Source organism: Alnus glutinosa, chromosome 5, assembly GCF_958979055.1.
Source record: "Alnus glutinosa chromosome 5, dhAlnGlut1.1, whole genome shotgun sequence".
NCBI classification, from domain to species: Eukaryota; Viridiplantae; Streptophyta; class Magnoliopsida; order Fagales; family Betulaceae; genus Alnus; species Alnus glutinosa.
Genome location: NC_084890.1, coordinates 6,365,992 through 6,386,579, shown reverse-complemented (window position 1 = coordinate 6,386,579; position 20,588 = coordinate 6,365,992). Strand labels below are relative to the sequence as shown.

The following is a 20,588-nucleotide window of genomic DNA, read 5'->3' as shown; positions in this document are numbered from 1 at the left end:
TGGGCACCCTTCTATAATGTTGGTCCATTTATGTCCTTGCGATGTGCCTCAGCCCTCACGTATGATTTATTCAGCATGTGATCTCATTTTCTTCGATGTAAACAAATGCAACAAATAAAATCTTGAGAATGAAATAGTAGTAATAGTTACCCGGCTATAGTCAATTAGAATACAAATGACCAGTAAAATCCACGACTAGCTAGCTAACACGTGGACGGCTAGATTTCGCCTTGTCGACTTAAAGCCTTGCTGTGAGGTTAAAATTAGGGTTAAATTTCTCACGAATTGCAATTTGTTTCTCGCCAAACCTATTCGTATCCCCAAATTTTTAATCTCAAATTTCTTGTTTCTGAACCCTTTTATTTGTCTCTGAGAGTGCGAAACTGAAAATGGCCCCCATGACGACGACGAGCATCAATACAGGCAGCGGAAATTGAGTCCTAGCCATGGGCAGCAGATCGCGAAGAGCCTCAACACATCAAAGGAGTTGTGGGAGGACATCTCCAACTTTGACAATCTACGGTTAGTTAGCTAACACGTGGACGACTGTGAGATTAAAATTAGGGTTAGGTTCCCCACGAATTACAATATGTTTCTCGTCAAACGCTCCACAAATTGTCAAATTGTGAGAAACAGATTTTTCTTGTTATAGCACTTGATCGATGTAAACAAATGCAACCAAATAGAATCTTAACAATGAAATGGCTCGTGAATCCTATTCCAATCGAAACAGGGTGGCTTGGGACTCACTAGCAACTCCCCACACAACACATTATGGTCCGCATCACCAACAAATTTCCACAAACTTAACTTTGACGTTGCGATGTGGGACAAATTGTCAACACTAGACACTAGCAGCAGGCTGCCAGTTGGGCAACATCAACCTCGCATGGACAGCCAAAATGGGCATTTGGAAACCCAATTGTTGGCAAAGCTAAAGCAGCATTACTAGCGATAACTAAACCATCTACTCTAAGCCTGGAGAATAAAATCATTCTAAGGAGACTCCCTAAAAATCACCCCTGCTATCTAAAATCAGGACTACCTAACAAAGTGGGAGATCCATTCGTTTCAAAGGATATCATGAGTCATCTTAGACGCTAAGGAAAAAATTCACAGAAGTGTTGACTTTATTATACATAGTCTAGTGAAATCAGTTGTCTCTGACAATTACACTAGCAGCATTTCCATCTCTTTCCTTCCCAATCACGGGACCAGGATAAAAAAGGATCCCGTCTTAATCCCATTTGGTATATATTTTGTACTTTTAAAATTTAAAAAAAAAAAAAAAAAAAAAAAAAAAAAAAAAAAATCATTTATCTCGTGTCACAAGTTGAAAAAACTATGTACATATAGAAAGGAATTAAACCTTTTCATGGTTAGCAATAAAAACTAAGTTCTTGTTTGTCTATTGACTGGAAATCAGAATACATGCATGCTTTCTGAGATTCAATATTTTTTTTACTATAACATAAACAATTGGGGAAAAATATTTTTTAAGAGTGGAAATAGAAGGACGACGACGACAACTGCACCAACAGAAATGGCGATGCATGTCCACTTCCTGGAGCTCTTCTGGTACCCGGTAGCCTCCTGAAGCTGATCGGTACCTCGTCTCACAAACGAGCTGGCATGCGCCACGTGGCTCTCTATGTCATTGAGCTGGTGACCCTGAGCCTCCACCAGAGCAGCCATGTCCAAGAACACCTGGTGGAGTTCAATCAAATTCTTCTCTATCTCCTTCACAGCATCGTGTCTTTCTTGAATCTCTGATATGGTGTCCAATATTTGACCTCTCCCTTGTTCCTGAATTGCCTTTTGCAGAAAGCTTTCGCTTTCCCCACTCGATATCAGATTCTCAATGGTTTCCTCGTTCGCCTTCTCTCCCGTAATTGTGAAATACCTGCGTTCCACTGTTTCCTTATACTCCGCTGTCATTCTGGCTCTTAGCCCCTGAAAGTCATCCATCATGTCCTTGAGTTTTTTCCCCAACCCGCCGACCACCGACGTCCTGGTTCGGTCGGCGGAAGAGCCCGGACCGCACCCCGGAAGGCTTCGGTGCGCTGCGTTGGAACGTTCTAAGCCTTCAAGCTTTCCCTTAATAACTTTGACACGTTTGAGGACCTGCTCAACATCTTTGTCCATCCGGGCTCGAAGCCCTTTCATGGTTCTAGCATTGTGGACGATTTTGCTCTCTTCGTTGGCTTCTTGTAACTTCCTATACAGCCTCTCAACTTGCCTCATGTCCTCCTTGACATTCTCGACATCTTCAAAGAATCTGTCGAGGTTGACACTGTCTTTGCCGGCTTCCATGTCGTCCACGTAAGCCTGCTGCTTCAGGTCTGTGTATTTCTTAAACGAGCTCGAGAACAAGTCGTTCATCTTGTGTGTGAACTTTGCACGTCTCTTCTTAATTAATATATTAGTACTTCTGCAAACGGGTTTCTTTTATATATGAGAAATTCAACAGAGAAAGTTCATTCAATCTAACAATCTGGTGGCTTTTGTTCCTCGTTTTGGTGAAGTTTTTGACAGTTTTGAGGTTCATCCTCCTCTGCCGCATGCATGTGCTGTCTAATTAATGATCAGGAGATGAGCGAATTGAAGGTACGTGAAAAGCACAAACGGTCACAACCAATGAAGGTAAGGCGAAGTTTCCTTATTTTTGGTGGGATTAATGGACGTATTAGAGGCTTGAGTTGATCTGAGATTAGAACCAGCCAAATTTGCTTCTTACTCAAACTAATCACCCGTTTAAAGCTGCTTTTGCCAAAGGTTGCTCATTAATCAACACGTGGCATTTTGTATTTCATTGGACACCAAGTTTGTTTGATGGTTGACTTGGTCGTCCTTTTCTAATTAAGCTTTCTTTCCGTCCAAACACAAAGGCTACCAGTAAAGAATTAAGGCTACCACTACCAGTATAGAAAGCTCTCAGTATATATAGAAAAATGCTACGTACACCTATGGTTATAACTCTCTAACGTTCTGCATAGCATTGCCACGTCAGCATTTTTTATTTATTTATTTTTAAATTGTCCAACCAAACTTAATTCCCGACGTGCTATTTGCATTAGTGACCGCGACCACCCGATCGGATGGTCTTGACACCCTGCGTGGTAGTTGGGGCCGGGTGGCATCGATCGATTTGGAGGGAATGCGGGTTAGTCTTTATTAATCAAGTGACGTTTGAATTACTAGTATTTGGGTATTTGTAATGAAGTTGTCATACTGAAGCTAAAGTAGCAAACGAATATGAATGGTTCCTGGGTATATAAGACCTTTTTGATCGACAGAAAATAAATGGAAGAAGCTATTCTCAATTTATTTCAAGTACTTTTTGATGTGGTTTTACCCTGAGCTACAACAGGTTTGAGTTTTCCATTTTGCAGGCGATTTTGAAAGGAATGTTTTTGAGTTAGTTACAAAGTCACAACACAGAAAAACACCGATGACAACGCCAAAGGTGAAAGTCTTGCAAAAGGGATTGAGATCCTTATAATTGACTGTTCGAATTGCATGCAATTTGAACAGCTTCACTGAGAGAAGGGTTGTAAGACTCACTTATCTTGGATAGTGAGCCCTACACTTTGGACTATTTGTCTGCAATTTGAACAACTCCACTAAGAAAAGGGTTGATAGGATTCACCTATCTCAAATACTGAGCCATGCACTTTGAACTACCGTAATTTGAATAGTTTCATTGAGAGAAGTATAGTAGAACTCACTTATATCAAATAGTGAACCCTGTACTTTGAATTATCCGGGGCAAATGAGCCCCACAACTTTCATTTCTAATATCTTTACCCATGCAAAAGATGGTTGGTAATAGTATAGGGTTGGTTGGGGTAGTTGTTTGGTGTGGAAACAAAATGGTCTACTTGGTTATTACTTTAAGTCCATGCGATTAAAGAGTGTATTGATAGTGGCATGTGTACTGATGTTAAAAACAAAATAGGATCTTGAAATGAAAAATAGTCATTTCATAGTCTAAGATTTTATTTCACAGATCTAAGAATATATATATATATATATATATATATATATGATGTCACGTGAATTAAAAATTGTAAATGACATGACATTATTTATACCATTAAATGCACAAATTTTAAATTATAACCATGAAATTGATGCTATCAATTTTACTTGATGAAATAGAAGAGGCATATTATTATTAACTATCAATAAACGCCTTTTATTTTACTAGGTAAAAAAGGAAAATTATGCTTCTAGGCTTTCCACCATGGAATAGTGGCCCTTTACCTGAAGAGAGTCGCGCACTTCCCATCACTGTGGATGTCCATGATTGACATACCAACGATGTGATTATTTTCCGCCGAAAACATTTTTCCGACAGAAAATTTACGCCAAAACAAACGGCCTGAATTTAATTATCAACAATACCAGCGAGCAGGAATTAATTTACCAAAGAGTAACTTCTTTTATACTGAGCCGAAAAAAAAACAGTATAATTACATTCTCAATATTTTTGGATGAGGGTAGCAAGGTGAGCTCCTAAGAAACTATATGGCTTCAACCTACCACCCACTTCAGTTGCATTTTCATCGTCTCCCCTACTTGGACCAATATTGGTGTCAACTAATATTACTGTAGAGAGGAGGAAAACATAGCACAATATTGGTGACTTAATGTGCCTACTACTCCCTACCCCTCTTCTTTATGTACAGACCTGAAGACGCATGAAGCCAAAATGGATGAATGTTACAACAGAAACTGCCTCATCCACCAGCAACAATCCCACATAGCCGTTGAACATGCATAAAAAGTATAAGATTAATCTATCCAGGAGTAGATGTCGATGCTTTTATAGATAAAGTTGCAGGACGATCTTCAACGGCATCAGAATGATTGCTGCCAAGGGTGACAAAATTGCTGAGCTTTTCTCCCCCTGCTCCATCTGCACTTGGCTGTGACTGATTGCCTGATGAATTTCCACTGCCACCGGAGCTTGACAGTCTATTCTGCCTGAGGTACCTATCAGTCGCATCCTGTAGCAACTTCATCATGCTGCCAGAATCAGAACCAGGTGACAGCTCTTCGTCCCGCTCTGGCTTGATATTCAGGTCAATCTGACCTTTAAAAGGAGAAGAGGACTTCATCCTGTTAGGTTCATCATCAGAAACATCATTGACCTCTCTGATATGCTTTGGACTACTATTTCCTGTATTACTACATGGCATGGAATCATCATCCTGCAATTTCTCAGGCAACGGAAGCTGCTGCTGTTGCTGCTGCTGCTGCTGCTGCTGCTTTTTGCGTGTTGTTTCTGCTTCTTTCTCTGATTGTTTCTTCTCACGACGCAACATAAGGGTGCGGAAACGCCGCTTCACTGTTAGGCAGACATTACAGGTGCAAGTCTGCTTGTGTTTTGGGCCCTTTCCACTAGGGGGCTGAATGCAGACAATGCACGAACAGCCAGGTCTATGCCGGGGATGTTTTGTCGTGGCTTGGGATGATGCTGGGAGGGACTCGCTCTCTCCCAAGAGAGCTAGGTTTGCAAGAGCGTCAAGCCCCTCCAAAGCTTCAACATTATCTGGGTCTGGTCTAGTAGCCTTCATTTTCTTGGCAGCAGCTGCCCAGTCACAATGACAAGTTGCAAATTTGACGATTGGGAATCAAAGGCAATACACTACTAGAACACATGCACACAAAATTTCACATGCACACCTAGAGAGAGAGAGAGAGAGAGAGAGAGAGAGAGAGTAAAGAAGTCCAGAGCCCAGATGTTGTACTCATAGTACGATGTTCAACTATAGGCCTAGCCGGAGCCTTAAAAATGATGCATGGGTTGATGAGCTCTGGATATAGGACAGAAAGATCCAATATTTGTTTCAAGCAATGCATACCTAAATTACAGTGGGGTAGCAGATGCCCAAGCTGTTCTGCTGTCAATTCTTGAGCTGCTGAACACAGAGATCTGGAAGCAGAGAGGATACAAAAATATCAAAGGAATGCCAACTCATATATTTCTTAAATTTTCCATAATTTACTCGTTTTCCATTTTTGGATGTGTGTGTTCTAATTTTCTTGTGTAGCTGTTTGGGACTCGTGGGGGGCAGTTGACTAAACATAAAAAGAGAAGGAAAAACAAGTAAAAGTAGTCACCTTATACAGATAAAAGAGGTGATACTTCATGCAACATGGTAATTTAGGGATAGCAAAGCCCCTAATATATATATTAATGAATAAAGCCGCCTAATGATCTGATGAGAAAGGTTTAGTTGAATGGCCGATATTGACATCTTGCTAAATCTATGTATTTGGAAAAACCTACATCGTGTAGTCAGAAGTCCACACAATAGTTTTATCCTAAATTGTGCATCACAGACAGCAATCAAATAACACAAATCATTCGAAGAAAGTGAGTTATTCATTTGAGCAAAGCTCATTCCTCTTGACTGCATATTCAGGATACAAGATGATATAAGATGCTCAACAGTAAATGGGGAAGGAAAACCCATTTGCAACGTTAGAACAGAAGAAGGTCTACCTCTCTGGGTCCCATGAGTTATCAGAACAGGTCCACTTTGAGGGAATAAGAGCATCAGCAGGCAATTTGCGCCACTTAAAGCAGTCTTCACATTGAACCCATTGAATCTTGTCACTGACACAGATGAAACACAGCATTGGAATTTGCCAGGCTCAAAGAGGAAAAAAAAAATCAGCCCATGTCTTCTATAAAACAGAGAGAGCTTAAAACCGAAAGAAAAGAAAAGGAAAAGAAGCTATATTCATTTCAATATCAGCATAGTAGAGTGCGCTAAATATGGAATCCAAGACAAAGAGTGCAGAGTTACATATAACTAAATATTTTTTTCTCTCTTACATAGCAGAAGTTAGAGACTATTTTGACCCAGGCAAAACAAGTTCTTTATTTTTTTTTTTTAAATATTGTTTTCCATAGCAGTTATTTGAAAGAACAAAGGTAAAAAAAAAAAATGTTGAAAAAATCGCTGCTTTCTAAGCAGAAGTTAGACCATTTTACCCAAGGCAAAACAATGTGAAACAAGAAAGGTTACAAAATTTTTTTTTTGAAAAAAAAAAAAAAAAACACATACTAGGTACACGTGAACTTAAGAAATAACCGCACAAGTATAAACAGTTCAGGAAAAAAACAATATTAAAATCTTAACACATAACTGAGCACTGAAAGATAAGTGAATTACCCCACATCATCGGTAGCAAAAATTGTTGGCTTCCCCAGTACCGGTGCGTCCTGCAATATTAGATAACAGAACTCAAAACATAGGGGCCCTTACCATGGAGTTTCACTCATTAATCAAAAACAGAAAAAAGATGGCAAGGAAAAGTAACACTTCAAAAGACAACAAACATGCAACGGAAGACACTATAATAAAGTTGTATCTTTCCCTCCCTAAACATTTTCTAAATGGGTGTTTTCTTTTCTTTTCCTCTTTTTTTTTTTTTTTGGGGGGGGGGGCATGCGTTGTATGGCCCACTTTGCTGTTTGACAAGAAAAGAAAAAATGAGGATAAATGTTCTTTCATCCAAATGAGGATTGGGGGGGGGTCAATATTAGCAGCACCAAAACCATACTGTTACATGGAGATAATAGACAATCATAAGAAAATATTGTATGTGGCTGACAAAAATGTACAAGCAACCATCAGCACTCCTGTTTCTTCCCCACTAAGAGTAAACATTAACAACGGTACCTCATATTCCTCAAACTCAAAGCCTTCAATCACAACAACACTAGGGATATGGTTAGGAGATGGGCGTAGTAATCCTTGAGCTTCTTCCCACGTTATCTTCAGTTCTATCAGGTCCTCATTTTCAATTCTTACGCGCTTGCTCTTTGAACGCAAGGTGCTGTTCTTCCTCTTCCTAGAGATTGGCGATTTAGCTCCAAGAACTTCTTTTGCTATGTATCCCGACTTATCAACTTTATACCATGAACTAGGATCTGCCAATTCAGCCTGTCAAATGAAGAAAAGACAGAAAATTTGAACCATCTCTTCAATAATGAATATTTATAAAAACTTTACTGGTTTCAGTTTTTGTAATACTTACATCTCCGTGTGTAGAAATTCCATTCACAGTCTTATTTGTTTCATTGTCCTATCAACAGAAATGCACATAAAATTAATGTAAATTGTTAGCTAAACATTATAAACTTCTGCAAACCAAAAGGAGCCTAGCTTACTTCTTTACCTTTCTACTTACGTTTTTTATTTATTTATAAGTAATTGAAATATCATTAAAAGCGAAAAATCACAACCCAGGTACACAAGAAGTATACAAGAGAAACAACTAGCTAGAAAGAGAGAAGATCAAGAAAATTATGAAAACTAAGCAAGTTAAGATAGATAAAAGCAGTTGTCCAAATGTAAAGAGTATTGAAGAAGAAAGACTTAAGTTCCACTATCGTCTCTTATGGTTCTCAAAACTTCTATGATTTTTTTTCCCTCTAAAGACACCACAAAAGGTATGAAAGCACCATCTTTCACCTAGATAGACTCTGAAGAATACCATATAAAACCCATGCAACAAGCAAATAAGTCTACTATTCGATTAGGCATAACTTAAGACAGCCCAACACAACTGAAGGTGGCACTCTATAAGGCACAAGCAACCTCACATTGGAGAAGAAGATGATCCATACATTACTAATTACCAATCGACCACAACGACATGTCGCTTCCTTAGGTTGTTATCCATGGTAAGGATCTTTCCTAGGGCAGCTGACAAAACAAAGAAAGTCACTCTCAGAGGAACTTTAATCTGCCAAATACTCTTCCAAGGAAAAAAAAGTGCCATCATGAAAGGACAAGGACGTTGTAGAAAGATCTAACGTCTAACAACCCACTTTTGGAGGGGGCCTAGCAAAACTTGTCTTCACCTCCCCGTCTCAATCTAAGGGAGTACAATAAATTAAAAAACAAAGCAAAGACATACATCTCCCAATCATGAGCAGCTCCAATAAAGCTTACATTCCACAAAAGAGAACCACTAAAAAGCTCCAAATGTACTACTGCAAAAGCATCCTTAATGCTAACAATACTATATAAATTTATAAAAGCTTCTTTAAGGGCCTGATCCCCGCACCACAGGTCAAGACAGAATCTAATCTTAGAGCCATTTCACACCTCAAATCTGGTATGACTGGAAAACACCTCCCAACCCCTCCTCATATTCTTCTATAATCCCACCCCATACGACCTGTGAACATCATTAGAACACCACTCACCCTACGAGCTACCATATTTAGAATTCACCACAACTCTCCACCAAGCCTCTCTCATGCATATAGCACCATAGCCATTTTTCAAATAGTATGATTGAATAGTAGCAAGTTCCGAATTTCTAACCCTCCCTTAGAGATCGGAGAACAAACTTTGGACTAACTAACCAGGTGAAATTTGAACTCTTTACCTAGTCCACTCCAAGAAATCTCATTGTAGCTTCTCAATGCGGTTTGCAACACTACACAAAGAGGGAAAAGAGAATTAAAATACGTAGGCAAATTGGAAAGGGTGCTCTTGATTAAGGAAATCCTACCACCCTTAGACAAATACATTATTTTCCAACTAGACAAATGATGCTATGCCTTCTCAATAATACCATCCCGAATAGACTTGGCTTTATAAGAGGCTCCTAACGAAAGTCTAAGATACTTCAAAGGCAAAAAGGAAACCATGCAATACAGAAAACTAGCCAGACCATCCACATTATTAGCATTAGGGCCTTTGTTTTGGTGACATTTCCATCAAGTCTAAGGTTCAAATCCCCTTAGATGCAAACAATTCTTTGGGATCAGCCCGCTGACAAAGCTGGAGTATTACTCGATCCATGTGGAGAGGGCGCTTTGCACTGGTCCGAAGTTTATCCAACAATGGTGGATACACGAAGTGACTCTATCTTAGAGGGGTTCCTCGTCATTCAAAGAAACAAATAATTAACATTAGGGGAAAATATACTCCACTGAGTTTTTGACAGCCAAACGACACCCAACTTACCCAACAATATTGCTCGGGAAACCCCTCCCTCCTTTCAACCAAACGAAGAACTGAACACCCCCCTACTACTGAGAGCTCAAAGGCTTTAGCCTCTACAAAAAACCAGCTCAGGAAACCCATCGTAGACAACCAAAACCAAAGGCTACAACCACGCCAACATCAAAGAGCACAAATAGACGAAAGAAGATGTCGACGCGTGCCTACACGCGCCAATGAGAGAGAAAAGAAGAAGAGAGAAGGTGAACATTAGCTCAACTTTCTGGGATATTCTTGTTTTGATAACTAGCTTCTGAATTTGTGGGGCCTATCATCAAATTAGTGAAACATGGGGCAACGGGCTCCAATCTAATACATTATTATCATTATCCGTCCTTCTCTTCCTATAACAAGAGCTTGAGAGATCTTATTGGTTCTAAAATGCAATCTATCTTGTTATTAACCTAGAGGAGATACAAGAACAAGATAAGAAGCGGCCATAAATGGGAGAGTCTTGGCCAATTTGAAATTTCGTTATTTGATAAATAATAAAAAAAAATAAAAAAAATAAAAAAATCTGCAATGAGCTAATTATCCAAGATTAATAAAAAATCAAGAGCAATAATGCAGTTCTTAAAGCATAAAATAGTCTAACAGAAAAATTGGTCCTTTGAACGACTCTGTCAGACAACTGCAATCCCAAACACCATCAAGATGAAAACAAGACGGTTCTAGAGAAATACATTAGATACCCATAGTCATAAATGTTGTCTTTACTCTTACAAATAAAAATGTACAGTAAGAATAAGGTGCTAGGCTATTGTATAAGGCAAAACCTGATCAGATGATGGAGTAGTTGAAGCCTTTCTGAATCCCATAACCAATTTTCCTTCTGGCTCTAACCGACTAAATGTTACTGAGAAAATAAAATTGACTATCAGTTCCAAAACAAGAAAACTATGAAAACATGATGCGCTCGATCACAGCGAGTTGACACCACATTCGCTAGGGAGATGAAATAAAAGATAAAACCATGAAACAAGTACATAGGAAATCAACATAAACTAAAAAGCAACGTTCAGAACTAAAGTATTTGACCAAATTTCAAAAACCGTGCTTGAAATGAACAAAAGAAAGTCTAGAAGAACCACAAAGAAGAAAATTGGTGGCAGGTGACATTCATACTGAGCTAAAGCATGAAAAAGGTGCCATTCAGCCCATACGAAAAATTTAATCAACTATCATCCAAAAGCTAGAAATTCCCCAGTAGTATTTGATTAATTACCTATATCGCCGGCTTGCAATTGCATGGCCTGTATGCAAGGAGTAACCCCTTCCAAAACATACATTCTGCTATTATTATTGGGCCAGAAGCGGAACTGAAATACCCATTCCTTGCCTTTTGCATCCTGGACTTTAAGAGGTAGTCCTTCAGGCTGAGAAATTGGCGGAAAGTAGGCCTGTCTCATGGTGAGTGAATATTGTTATACAAGGGTTATCTGCATAAAAAATTGCGATAAACTAAAACTAATATGCCAAATTAAAATAGGATCTCCTAAAAAGTTGTGACAACTAAAGCTAATGTGCAAAACTTAAATAGGATCTTCAAGATATGTGAATGGCCAACAAGCAATTCATTAAAAGCAGGTATCCATATAAATCTCATGTCAAAGATGAAATTTGGTTGAAGTCAAAACAACTTACAATGACCATAATGCAAATTTTTTACACAATAAATTACACTAAGCAACAGCGTACCTGGAATGAAAACCCTATCAATCATTCTGGGGCTATCACCAGTATGACATAGATCTTCTTTGCTACAGTATAAAACTGCTAGACAAGCATGTGTATAACTGAATTGTCTGTTGAACATTTTTCTGCCATTTTAGTAGGCGATCACTTTAAACTCTACAACCTAGTAATGTTTTCTTCCTTCCATCACCAAAAAAAATTATTTTTATTTTTAGCATCATAAACAGTCAATAACTGTCCATGAACCTACCTTTACAACCTTAGTGGTGTTACTAAACTAGCAACAATAGAGAAAAGGAGAATTAAAGTCTAGTATACAATCCTAAAATGGAACACCAACATCAGAGCGAAAAGTGAAAGGTCAAGCTGGGACACCAGCTGATTGGATGCCTCCACATCCAACCATTAGAAGATTGAAACAAAGCGCTAAGGCAGGCCTACGTCTTATGACATGATTCAGTCCACAAAATGACTAAAGAATCTATTTAGTTCCCATAGATTGACCATAACATACACATCAACAGCAACCATTGTAAATTGAGAAAACCAGGAACCCTTTCTTTCAAATTTAAAGAGCTTTAACAATAGAAAAGCTGCAAAATGTCAAAGGTCAAGCAGGGGCACCATCAGACTCACCTCTGCACATTTTTTTGGAAGAACTAACCGCCCAATCCGCCCAGCATCACTAGCACTTAACATTTTCTCAAATAAAGGAGTGATTACAGAATTCGAACTTAAATATGGTTAAGGTATATGATGCTGAATTGTGAGTAGAAAGAATAGACAGGTCTTGCATCAAAACTATATAAAGCAAAGCCAAGCTCATCTACAGAAATCAGAATAGATCTCACAGAAATTTTAATAAAAATCAGTCATTACTTGAAATTATAGTTAATCAGAAAATATAAGATTTTAATTCACCTTCAACAAAAAATCAACAATATGCTATTTAGTCAAAGGATACTCTCCAGATATTTGTTGTAACTCTTGATCAGTAAATCTGGGCCAATACCGAGGAAGTAAAAGATTTCTTCCCCGTGCATCTACTCGAGGCCTTCCATTGCGAACCTGAGCTTCACCAGACAAGTCAACTCCACTATGTAAATTACCATGAAATTGCTTTGGCATAGGTGTAGAAGTTGTTCGCAAATGAGTTCCACTAACCCCGATTTGACCATTTGCTTCATTTGGAGATGCATGAGGTACAATCAAACCAAATTGTGGTGTAGATGGTTCCTCCTTTAAGGAGCAAGACTGTTGAGATAAACATGAACTATGGTTTTCCTCAACCTTAATTCCTGCAACAAAATTTTCACATAAATTTAGCAGCCTCTCTACATGTTATTTGAGATGATGATTTTATACCAAATGGAAGCAGGAACATAGCAAATCCTCAGAAAACCATTTTTTTTTCTTTTTTTCCAGAAAATATCATATGCCAATAACATTAGTACCTGCATTCCCATTTTCTAGTATTTCCCGTGCACCAAACTTGAGGTTTCCATTCATTAATCTTTCAGAAAAGTCATCAATTTTCTTTTTTTCGAGGGAAGAGGTAGATAATCTTTCACTGGCATTAAGTTTGTTAATGCCACTTGCTATGTCAACTTCATAGGGCACCCTTGACTGTAACTCAGGAGGTATAGAAGAATTGAACAAACTGGGTGCTTGCCGCCATGGTACAGGACCTGATCCAGCCAACTGACTCCAATTTTTGTTAGACAGGTCTTTAAGCCGCTCAGGTAAAAGTGAATTAAAACACAAAGATGTCGGCCATGCTGGATTTGATGTCTGAAATACAGCATATGGAACACAGTAAGAACAAAATCGATAGCACATAATGCAAGACTTGCAGATATTGAGTATCACTTCATATGTAAGTACTTTCTTTGCTGGATCATATGCAGACACTTATCTGCTCAGCACAGTTTAAACTGTTCAGAAATACCCACAAATAATTACAATAACGTTATGTTGCGGTAATAAAATAAAATAATAATTTAAAAAAAAAAACTAAACTTAAAACAGTTTCACATTCTAAATGGATGATCAGGATTTGCGAAAGATGGAAAAATTAGATAAAAGTTGGATTACAAAATAGCTATGGAAAAGAAGGTTTAGGGGAGAAGAGAGGGAAAATTTTGAAGCAAGAAGATGATGCAAAATAGTATCTTAGCAATTTACCCATTACTAAATACCTGGAAAAATATTATATGAGTACAGTAGACACAGATCGGTACATTAGACATATGTCAAGCAAGAGGGCGAGGGACGTCAATGAACGATGTAACATAAGAGAACACCTAAACTATAACAGGCCATGTTTTGTTCACTTTAAGGTTTCCATATAGTATATAGACTCAGCAGTTAGATATAGTAAAAGAACCCCTCATCAATAGCACAAACCCTAAGATGAGGCAACTTCTTTCTTCTGCAAGCAGTAAAATAAAGGAGGAGTTATTGAACTGAAGTAACGGCTATAAATTTCATGCTCACAACAAAAATTAGTGCATGTAAGCACATGCATGTAGATACGTTCAATCTATGCAAGGAAACCTATATTTACTACTATAAGCCTTCCACTAGACTGACTAAGAAGGTTAAAAAATTTCTGAACTTAACAGTCATACTGATACAACATTAATTAAGGGCATGACCAACACAAATTAGTGAAATACTATCAATCAAATGCAACTAGTGATATTTTGGCAATAAAACCAAGGCAAAAAACAGGTCAGTATCAAAATATTGGCACCACAAATAGCAAACAAAAAAATCATAAAAATATGGTAAATATTTAAGATTTATCGGTAAAGCCAAATACACCCGTACCCAAAGGACATTTTTCCTTGCACACTTCATGCATTCAATCCCTCCAGGATCCAACAATGTAAATGCATGACTTGAAACAATACATCCACAATGAACTTGCTGCAAAGGAAGATTAACTATTAGAACATTTGTACTTGAAATCCCAAAATGCAAGTTACAATTAGATCTCTACCAAACCACAGAAGAATATTAAAAAACCAGAAAAAATATTGGCTCACCTTCCCACAAGTCTCACAACACCTCCAACCAGTAGCATTCAAGTGGAAAGTCTCACAGAATCTTCCTTCCTCATAAACAGAACTAGAGTCACATGCAACTTGAGTCAAATTTTTATATAACTTAAGAATTAGAATAAATATATTACAAACACAGATTAAGAGTTCTTCATATTACTGGATAAGCAACATCACAAAACATAAGATTGGCTAAGGGCTTCTTTCAAATTAAATTCAACATAGTTCTCCATTCAAAAATCTACCAACAGAGTACAACCATCCAAAAGCTGCTACATTATTTAATAAAAGAAATGCTATTCCCCACAGTCAACAAGGTAGTTCCATACTTAATTGGAAACTACAGAATTTTTATGTTTGTCAAAATTTGTTCTTTGTCTTTTGCTTTCTATTCTCAAAACAAAGCATTAACAAACAACCTAAAACACAAAACACTCCTAAAAACACTTCCTTTCTTTCTTTCTTTTTATAAGTACACTCCTAAAAACATATAAACAGTTTTCACCTTTATTCCATATCAGAACATTTTTTCAAACCAAAATTAAAAATTAAAAAATTAAAAAAAAAACCCCCAAAACACATTGACAAACATACCCTTTATTTTCAGGCCGCATAATTGTCCTAAGAGCTAATTTTTATTGTGATTGGAAAACATATAAATGGAAGCCCATTCAACTGAGGTAATCCATCCCTAGGAAATACACATAGAGAGACAGAAAAGGCAGGCATGCTCAGTTACTAAGAAAACAGAAGAGTAGAGAAAATTGGCATATCTCATTCTGGCAGAACTCAGAGTTTTGCCAAGTAAATAGATGCATCAATTGTAACAATTCACCAAAGATTCTTAACTAACCCAGTGAAATTTTATTCTGTGAGAGAAACAACATAACCTAATAGAATCAAAGAAATTATGATTCAAAATCACAGTATGTAGAAAGAATTAGAAAGTAATCAAATGCAGCATGAAAGCAAAATGAAAAAACTGGGGCAGAAACTCATGGATGTACAAGGTCAATTATTCTAAAGACGCTATACACTCCCCACATCAATTTCGGTAGAATCAATGGCGAGAGTGGAAAGAATTGAAGCTCTTCTTCAATCAGGAATAGAAGGACAAGCTTAAAGAGGGAAGAAGAACAAAAACACCTCTTCCAACCCCAAGTCATCCCATAGCCTGTGCAAAATAAAACTAACTACCGGGTAAGCCAATCTTTGACCTACAAAATATCCAACCAAGGTGTTTTTCCAAACGGAGCAACCTTCAGCTGTAATGCCTTGCGGTGGCTTCACTCTAACCCTCTCATACTCCACATTCGGTTTAATGAACTCCAGAGAGAAATGGACACAGCCAGTCCTCAGGACCAGCAGGTACAATCCAAACGATCGCCTCTCTTTAGACTCAAGACCTGTTTTGATGTCCGTTGTGGCATTTCCACACCTGGGCAGACACAGCTTGGTAGCTCAGAGGAAGAAGCACTCTGTTCCTGGTGCTGATTCCACTCAGAAATGGGTACTGCTGTGACTTGTACATTCCGTGACTCCCACAAAAAGATAGGCAGAAAAGAAATTATTTTACCAACCAAATTGGGCCATCAAAAGATGCAGATGCAATGTTCAGGAGTTTCCGTGCCAGATAAATTTTCATATCCCCAAACATTCCCGCACCAATCAATGAATAACCTGGTTATTCTAGATCAAAAGAGAAACATCCACCCCGAGAGGGTCCCAACAAACCCATATTCTGCCTCTAAGAGCTGTAATTACAAATAACTTTCCAACCCTTAGCATGTAACACCCCGGTCCCATGTTGGGAATAAAAGTTGTCTAAATAGAGTGGGTGGTTTATAGAAAAAAACTCATGAATTTTAAGTCTCACATTGGTTACTTACTTAATGAAACTGAGCTTTATAAGTGATTCTAGGGAAATTCTAAATTGACTAGTCCATTTTGGATGACAGCGTAGATGGCTAGTCTTTTTCTCCGGGTTGTTACAAAGCAATAGGTCTAAAAACTCCCCCTTATTTACTTCCCCTACCTTTGTCCCAACTAGCCCCATAAGAGCTAGATTGTGCTCTAGAATCAATTTCCTAGCAAATCTTTGCTTCATTGGGTCATTGAGACCCCTTCTAGGTGAGGGTTGGTACAACCGGGGTCACATGGGTGCAGAGGAAAAGGATTTCATGGGCAGAAAGGCGAAGGGACGTTCGAAAAAGCCTAGCAGACGGGACTATCAACCCCTTTCTATTAAGACCTCGGCATCTTCCTTACCCCCCTACAAAAAATTCACCCATATTTTCAAGAGGAAAGCTACTAGCCCAATCGTGGGATAGCTGTTCCACAAGGCTTGGCTTCCCCGCCATCTCAATGGGTTCCCCAACCGCTGCCTGGAGTGGTGTAGCATAACTCGCTTCCAGTAGCTGTCCAAACTAGCTATTAGAAGGAAAGGGAAAGTTCTCATCCCGCCTCTCGCCTAGAATCAAAGGATGGAAGAGTAAATAGGCTTATATAATTGATTTAATCTCTCCTTAGTAAATGGAGGCTGAAAAGCTGGGATCGGACCAGCCTTTACCCCTGAGTCCAGTCCTTATCCTCTAACTGATAATAGTTAATCAAGGAGTTATGTTTTTACACAAAAAGCAACATTCCTTATTAGCAGGCGCATGTAAAATTTGAGGTAAAGCTCCTTAAAGAACTTCCAGTAACCTAAAGACTAAACTGCCCGTGCCATAATCCCATAGAGTTATGGCAACAGCTACAGGACAAGAGATTATCACTTAGCTAGGGGGAGAAAGCCCAAACAACCACGCCACTAACAGCCAAATATAATACATTCTAATCTAGCCTTATCTCTTCTAACCTGTAGGAAGCCATGGAAGCCGTTACGCTCCTCCCTAGACAGGCAATCAGCATTCTCCCCTTCCCCCACCCCTGAAAGCGGAAAAGAAGAACAATACATTTCTTACTAAAACAATATCCTGACAGTGGAAAAGATCAGAGGACTGATTACAAGCACAATGTGCTGGCAAGGACTGGGTTTTTTGTTATCTCCAAACAATGGAGAAACTACTAGAATGACAAGAAGCAGAGGACTAACTAGGCCCTAATATAAATTTGTTACTCAACAACTGAGATATATGGTAAGCAAAGTCTGTCATAGGCCTTAAAGATAAAAATATTGCCCAAAGGAAGACATGATTCAAGATTGAACTCGTGAAAACCCCTTAAAGATTGGACTCATGAAAAACCCTTAAGGATAAAGACACGGAACCTCTAGAACTTTGAAAATCTTTACATTGACCTTCCAAATACAACACAAAATGCAAAATCCCCTAAGCAACCAAAAACAGAGTGAAAAGCCCATGCCAGATTGACGAGCAGAAGGACAATGTTTAAGGGCTGATAAATGATCGTCGGATAATTGGATCCAAACATAATGCACTGATTTAGCATCCCCTAGTTTAGGCTCATCAAGTAATGAATAAATATGACAATATTTCTGTACACCAAATAAGAGGAAAATTCTACTTTTTGAGAGAGCTCCAGAACCAACCCGAACCCTCAAGCTGCAGAACTTTAGAATCGTACTTGCATTAATTAACCTCTAAAAACCCGACTTACAATTAGGCAACAGCAAGCAAAGCAGACAGACACCTACTAATTGCAATTGAACAAAAAAGGGAAATCTGCAGCGAAGGATCCAATTCTTTTTTTACTCAAAACATTTCCAGATAGAAATTCACAAGACACCTACACTCTCACAGAGAGAAGTTCTTCTCGAAACGAAGTTATAGACATAATGATTATTTACGAAATCAATAAATATCACATTAAAAAGTCCACGGAATTAAAAGCCCCTTAAAAACTCAAAAAAATAAAAAATCATTTAAGGAACTATTCCCCGTTAAGACAAACACAGTCTTACGTAAAAAACACTCGCCCAAAATGAAGTTTCCTATTATTCAAGTCCCTTTCCAGTGAGCACTCAAGTAAATGCAAAATTCGATTATTCATTCAGCTTCCTCAAGCAAACTTCACACCACCAAACACATAAACCCAGACCCAATTTCCCAAATTTGCATTCTATCAAGCCCAATCTCTAGTGCAACAAATCCACAACCACATCCAAATTTAGCAAAAATCCCCAAAACCACTCCACTAGAACTTCAACACCACGCACCAAACTCGAACTCGAACTAATCCACCACTACTCCAAAACCTCAAAACCACGCCAAAAATAAACCTCAAAATCCAAAAACAAAGCAAAAGCCACTGTACCAGTCAACCAACAGTAAACGGAAACAAAAAAAAAAAAAAAACAAACAAAAGTTCTCTTACGCGCATCGATCGCAGAGCTCGGCGTACTCGCCGGTCCGGAGCCTCCAGCCCTTCCTGGGCCGCTCCGATTTCAGCTCCTTGCACTCCGAATTGTAGCACAGCTTGGACGACGACGAAGCAGACGACATCTAAAATACAAGCACAGAGCCAGAGAGCAAGAAATGCTACACAAACCCTAGAAATTCAAAGCCCCATCGAACACCATAGCGAGAGAAAGTCCAAATATCGAAATGGTATATTAGCGGCCTGATCTGTAATTCACACGAGAAAAAGAGAGAGAGAGAGAGAGAGAGAAGGAGAGACAATAGAGGGAGGGGGTTTTAGAGAGAGAAAGAGTGAGAGAGAGAGAGAGAATGGTTATTTACGAAGCGAGAGAAAGTATATGTATTGCTATATATATAGGAGGCTTTAAAAGCACGTCGAATCGTTGGCTTTTCTGTGTTTTGTTTTCCAATTTTTCCGAGCGTCGTCGTTTCCCGGTTTCCTGTTAGACTTTTCTCTCCGTTTCTCGTTTCATTTCAAAATTCCCAAAGGACGAGGACCCACTCGTGCAATAATATGTTTGGATTAATTGGCCAAAATCACAATAATTGTTTAATACGTGTGTTTAGACGAAAATTTCCTGACGTGAAAAACTCATCGATCTACTCAATTTACTAAATTAATATTTTTTCTTATACTATTTTTTTTCAAAAAAAAAATAAATAAATTAACAAACAATTCAAACATAAATATTCCTAAAAATATAAAAGTAATTTTTTAAAACACATTAATAAACCTATATTATATTTTTATTTGCATTTGAATCTTATGTTTTGATAAAATCATTTCAATTTCATTGTCAATATTAAATTTACCAAATTTAATAATGTATTAATTGACACAAAGTAAATATTTGATTTTAAATAATGTGACTCATGTAAATTATTAAATGCAACAAAATAAATTATTGACTATAAAATAAACAGACAAGATATTTAACCTTTTTAAAAAGTTACGTAGAAATTCAAAATGTATAGCGAAACATACACGTAAAGGAAAAATATCAATTTTAATAGATTAGATTAGAACAAATTTCACGGACCGAATTAATTTAAAATTATATATGCCGAAATTAATGGAGCTGGAAGTGTCAGATATTTTATCATAAAACATATAATGTTGAAAGTAGGGACGTTTTGGTAATTTTAGGGGAATTTACGGTAATAACCCACGAGAATAAAGAATTGTGCAGGGCGCGAGGGTAGGGAAGGGGAATATACAGGCTGTTTCCAAAGTAAGCGAAATGTCATGACTCATGCATGGCCTGGTCCCGCGAGGGTCATCATCATGCAATGCAATCACGTAACGCTTACTTCTGCAGGGTTTTTCCATTTCCAAATACACGCGCTTTTGTGGGGGCTTTGAAAAGTGCTTTTCTTGTTCAGACAAAACTTCCTTCTCGTTCCGGTTT

General features: G+C 38.1%; 2 protein-coding genes across 3 annotated transcripts; both read right to left on the bottom strand.

Moving 5' to 3' along the window:
- Positions 1 to 1,462: 1,462 nt before the first annotated feature.
- LOC133869957 (syntaxin-124-like) lies at positions 1,463 to 2,491 on the bottom strand. The gene has a single exon (XM_062307059.1). The coding sequence runs from the start codon at positions 2,380 to 2,382 to the stop codon at positions 1,465 to 1,467; it is 918 nt and encodes a 305-aa protein (XP_062163043.1). The 5' UTR covers positions 2,383 to 2,491; the 3' UTR covers positions 1,463 to 1,464.
- Positions 2,492 to 4,420: 1,929 nt separating this feature from the next.
- On the bottom strand, positions 4,421 to 19,506 carry LOC133867861 (B3 domain-containing protein Os07g0563300-like). Of its 2 annotated transcripts, XM_062304631.1 has the most exons (15): positions 19,136 to 19,506; positions 14,786 to 14,867; positions 14,568 to 14,666; positions 13,190 to 13,526; positions 12,900 to 13,033; positions 12,700 to 12,803; positions 12,372 to 12,468; positions 11,266 to 11,440; positions 10,817 to 10,896; positions 8,059 to 8,106; positions 7,701 to 7,964; positions 7,191 to 7,240; positions 6,515 to 6,628; positions 5,871 to 5,941; positions 4,421 to 5,596 (listed from the first exon to the last, which is right to left on the bottom strand). In XM_062304631.1, the coding sequence occupies exons 1-15, from the start codon at positions 19,261 to 19,263 to the stop codon at positions 4,803 to 4,805; spliced, it is 2,577 nt and encodes an 858-aa protein (XP_062160615.1). In that variant the 5' UTR covers positions 19,264 to 19,506; the 3' UTR covers positions 4,421 to 4,802. The 2 variants fall into 2 exon arrangements, with proteins under 2 accessions (XP_062160615.1, XP_062160614.1); XM_062304630.1 differs by having other exon boundaries at positions 12,700 to 13,033.
- Positions 19,507 to 20,588: the final 1,082 nt, after the last annotated feature.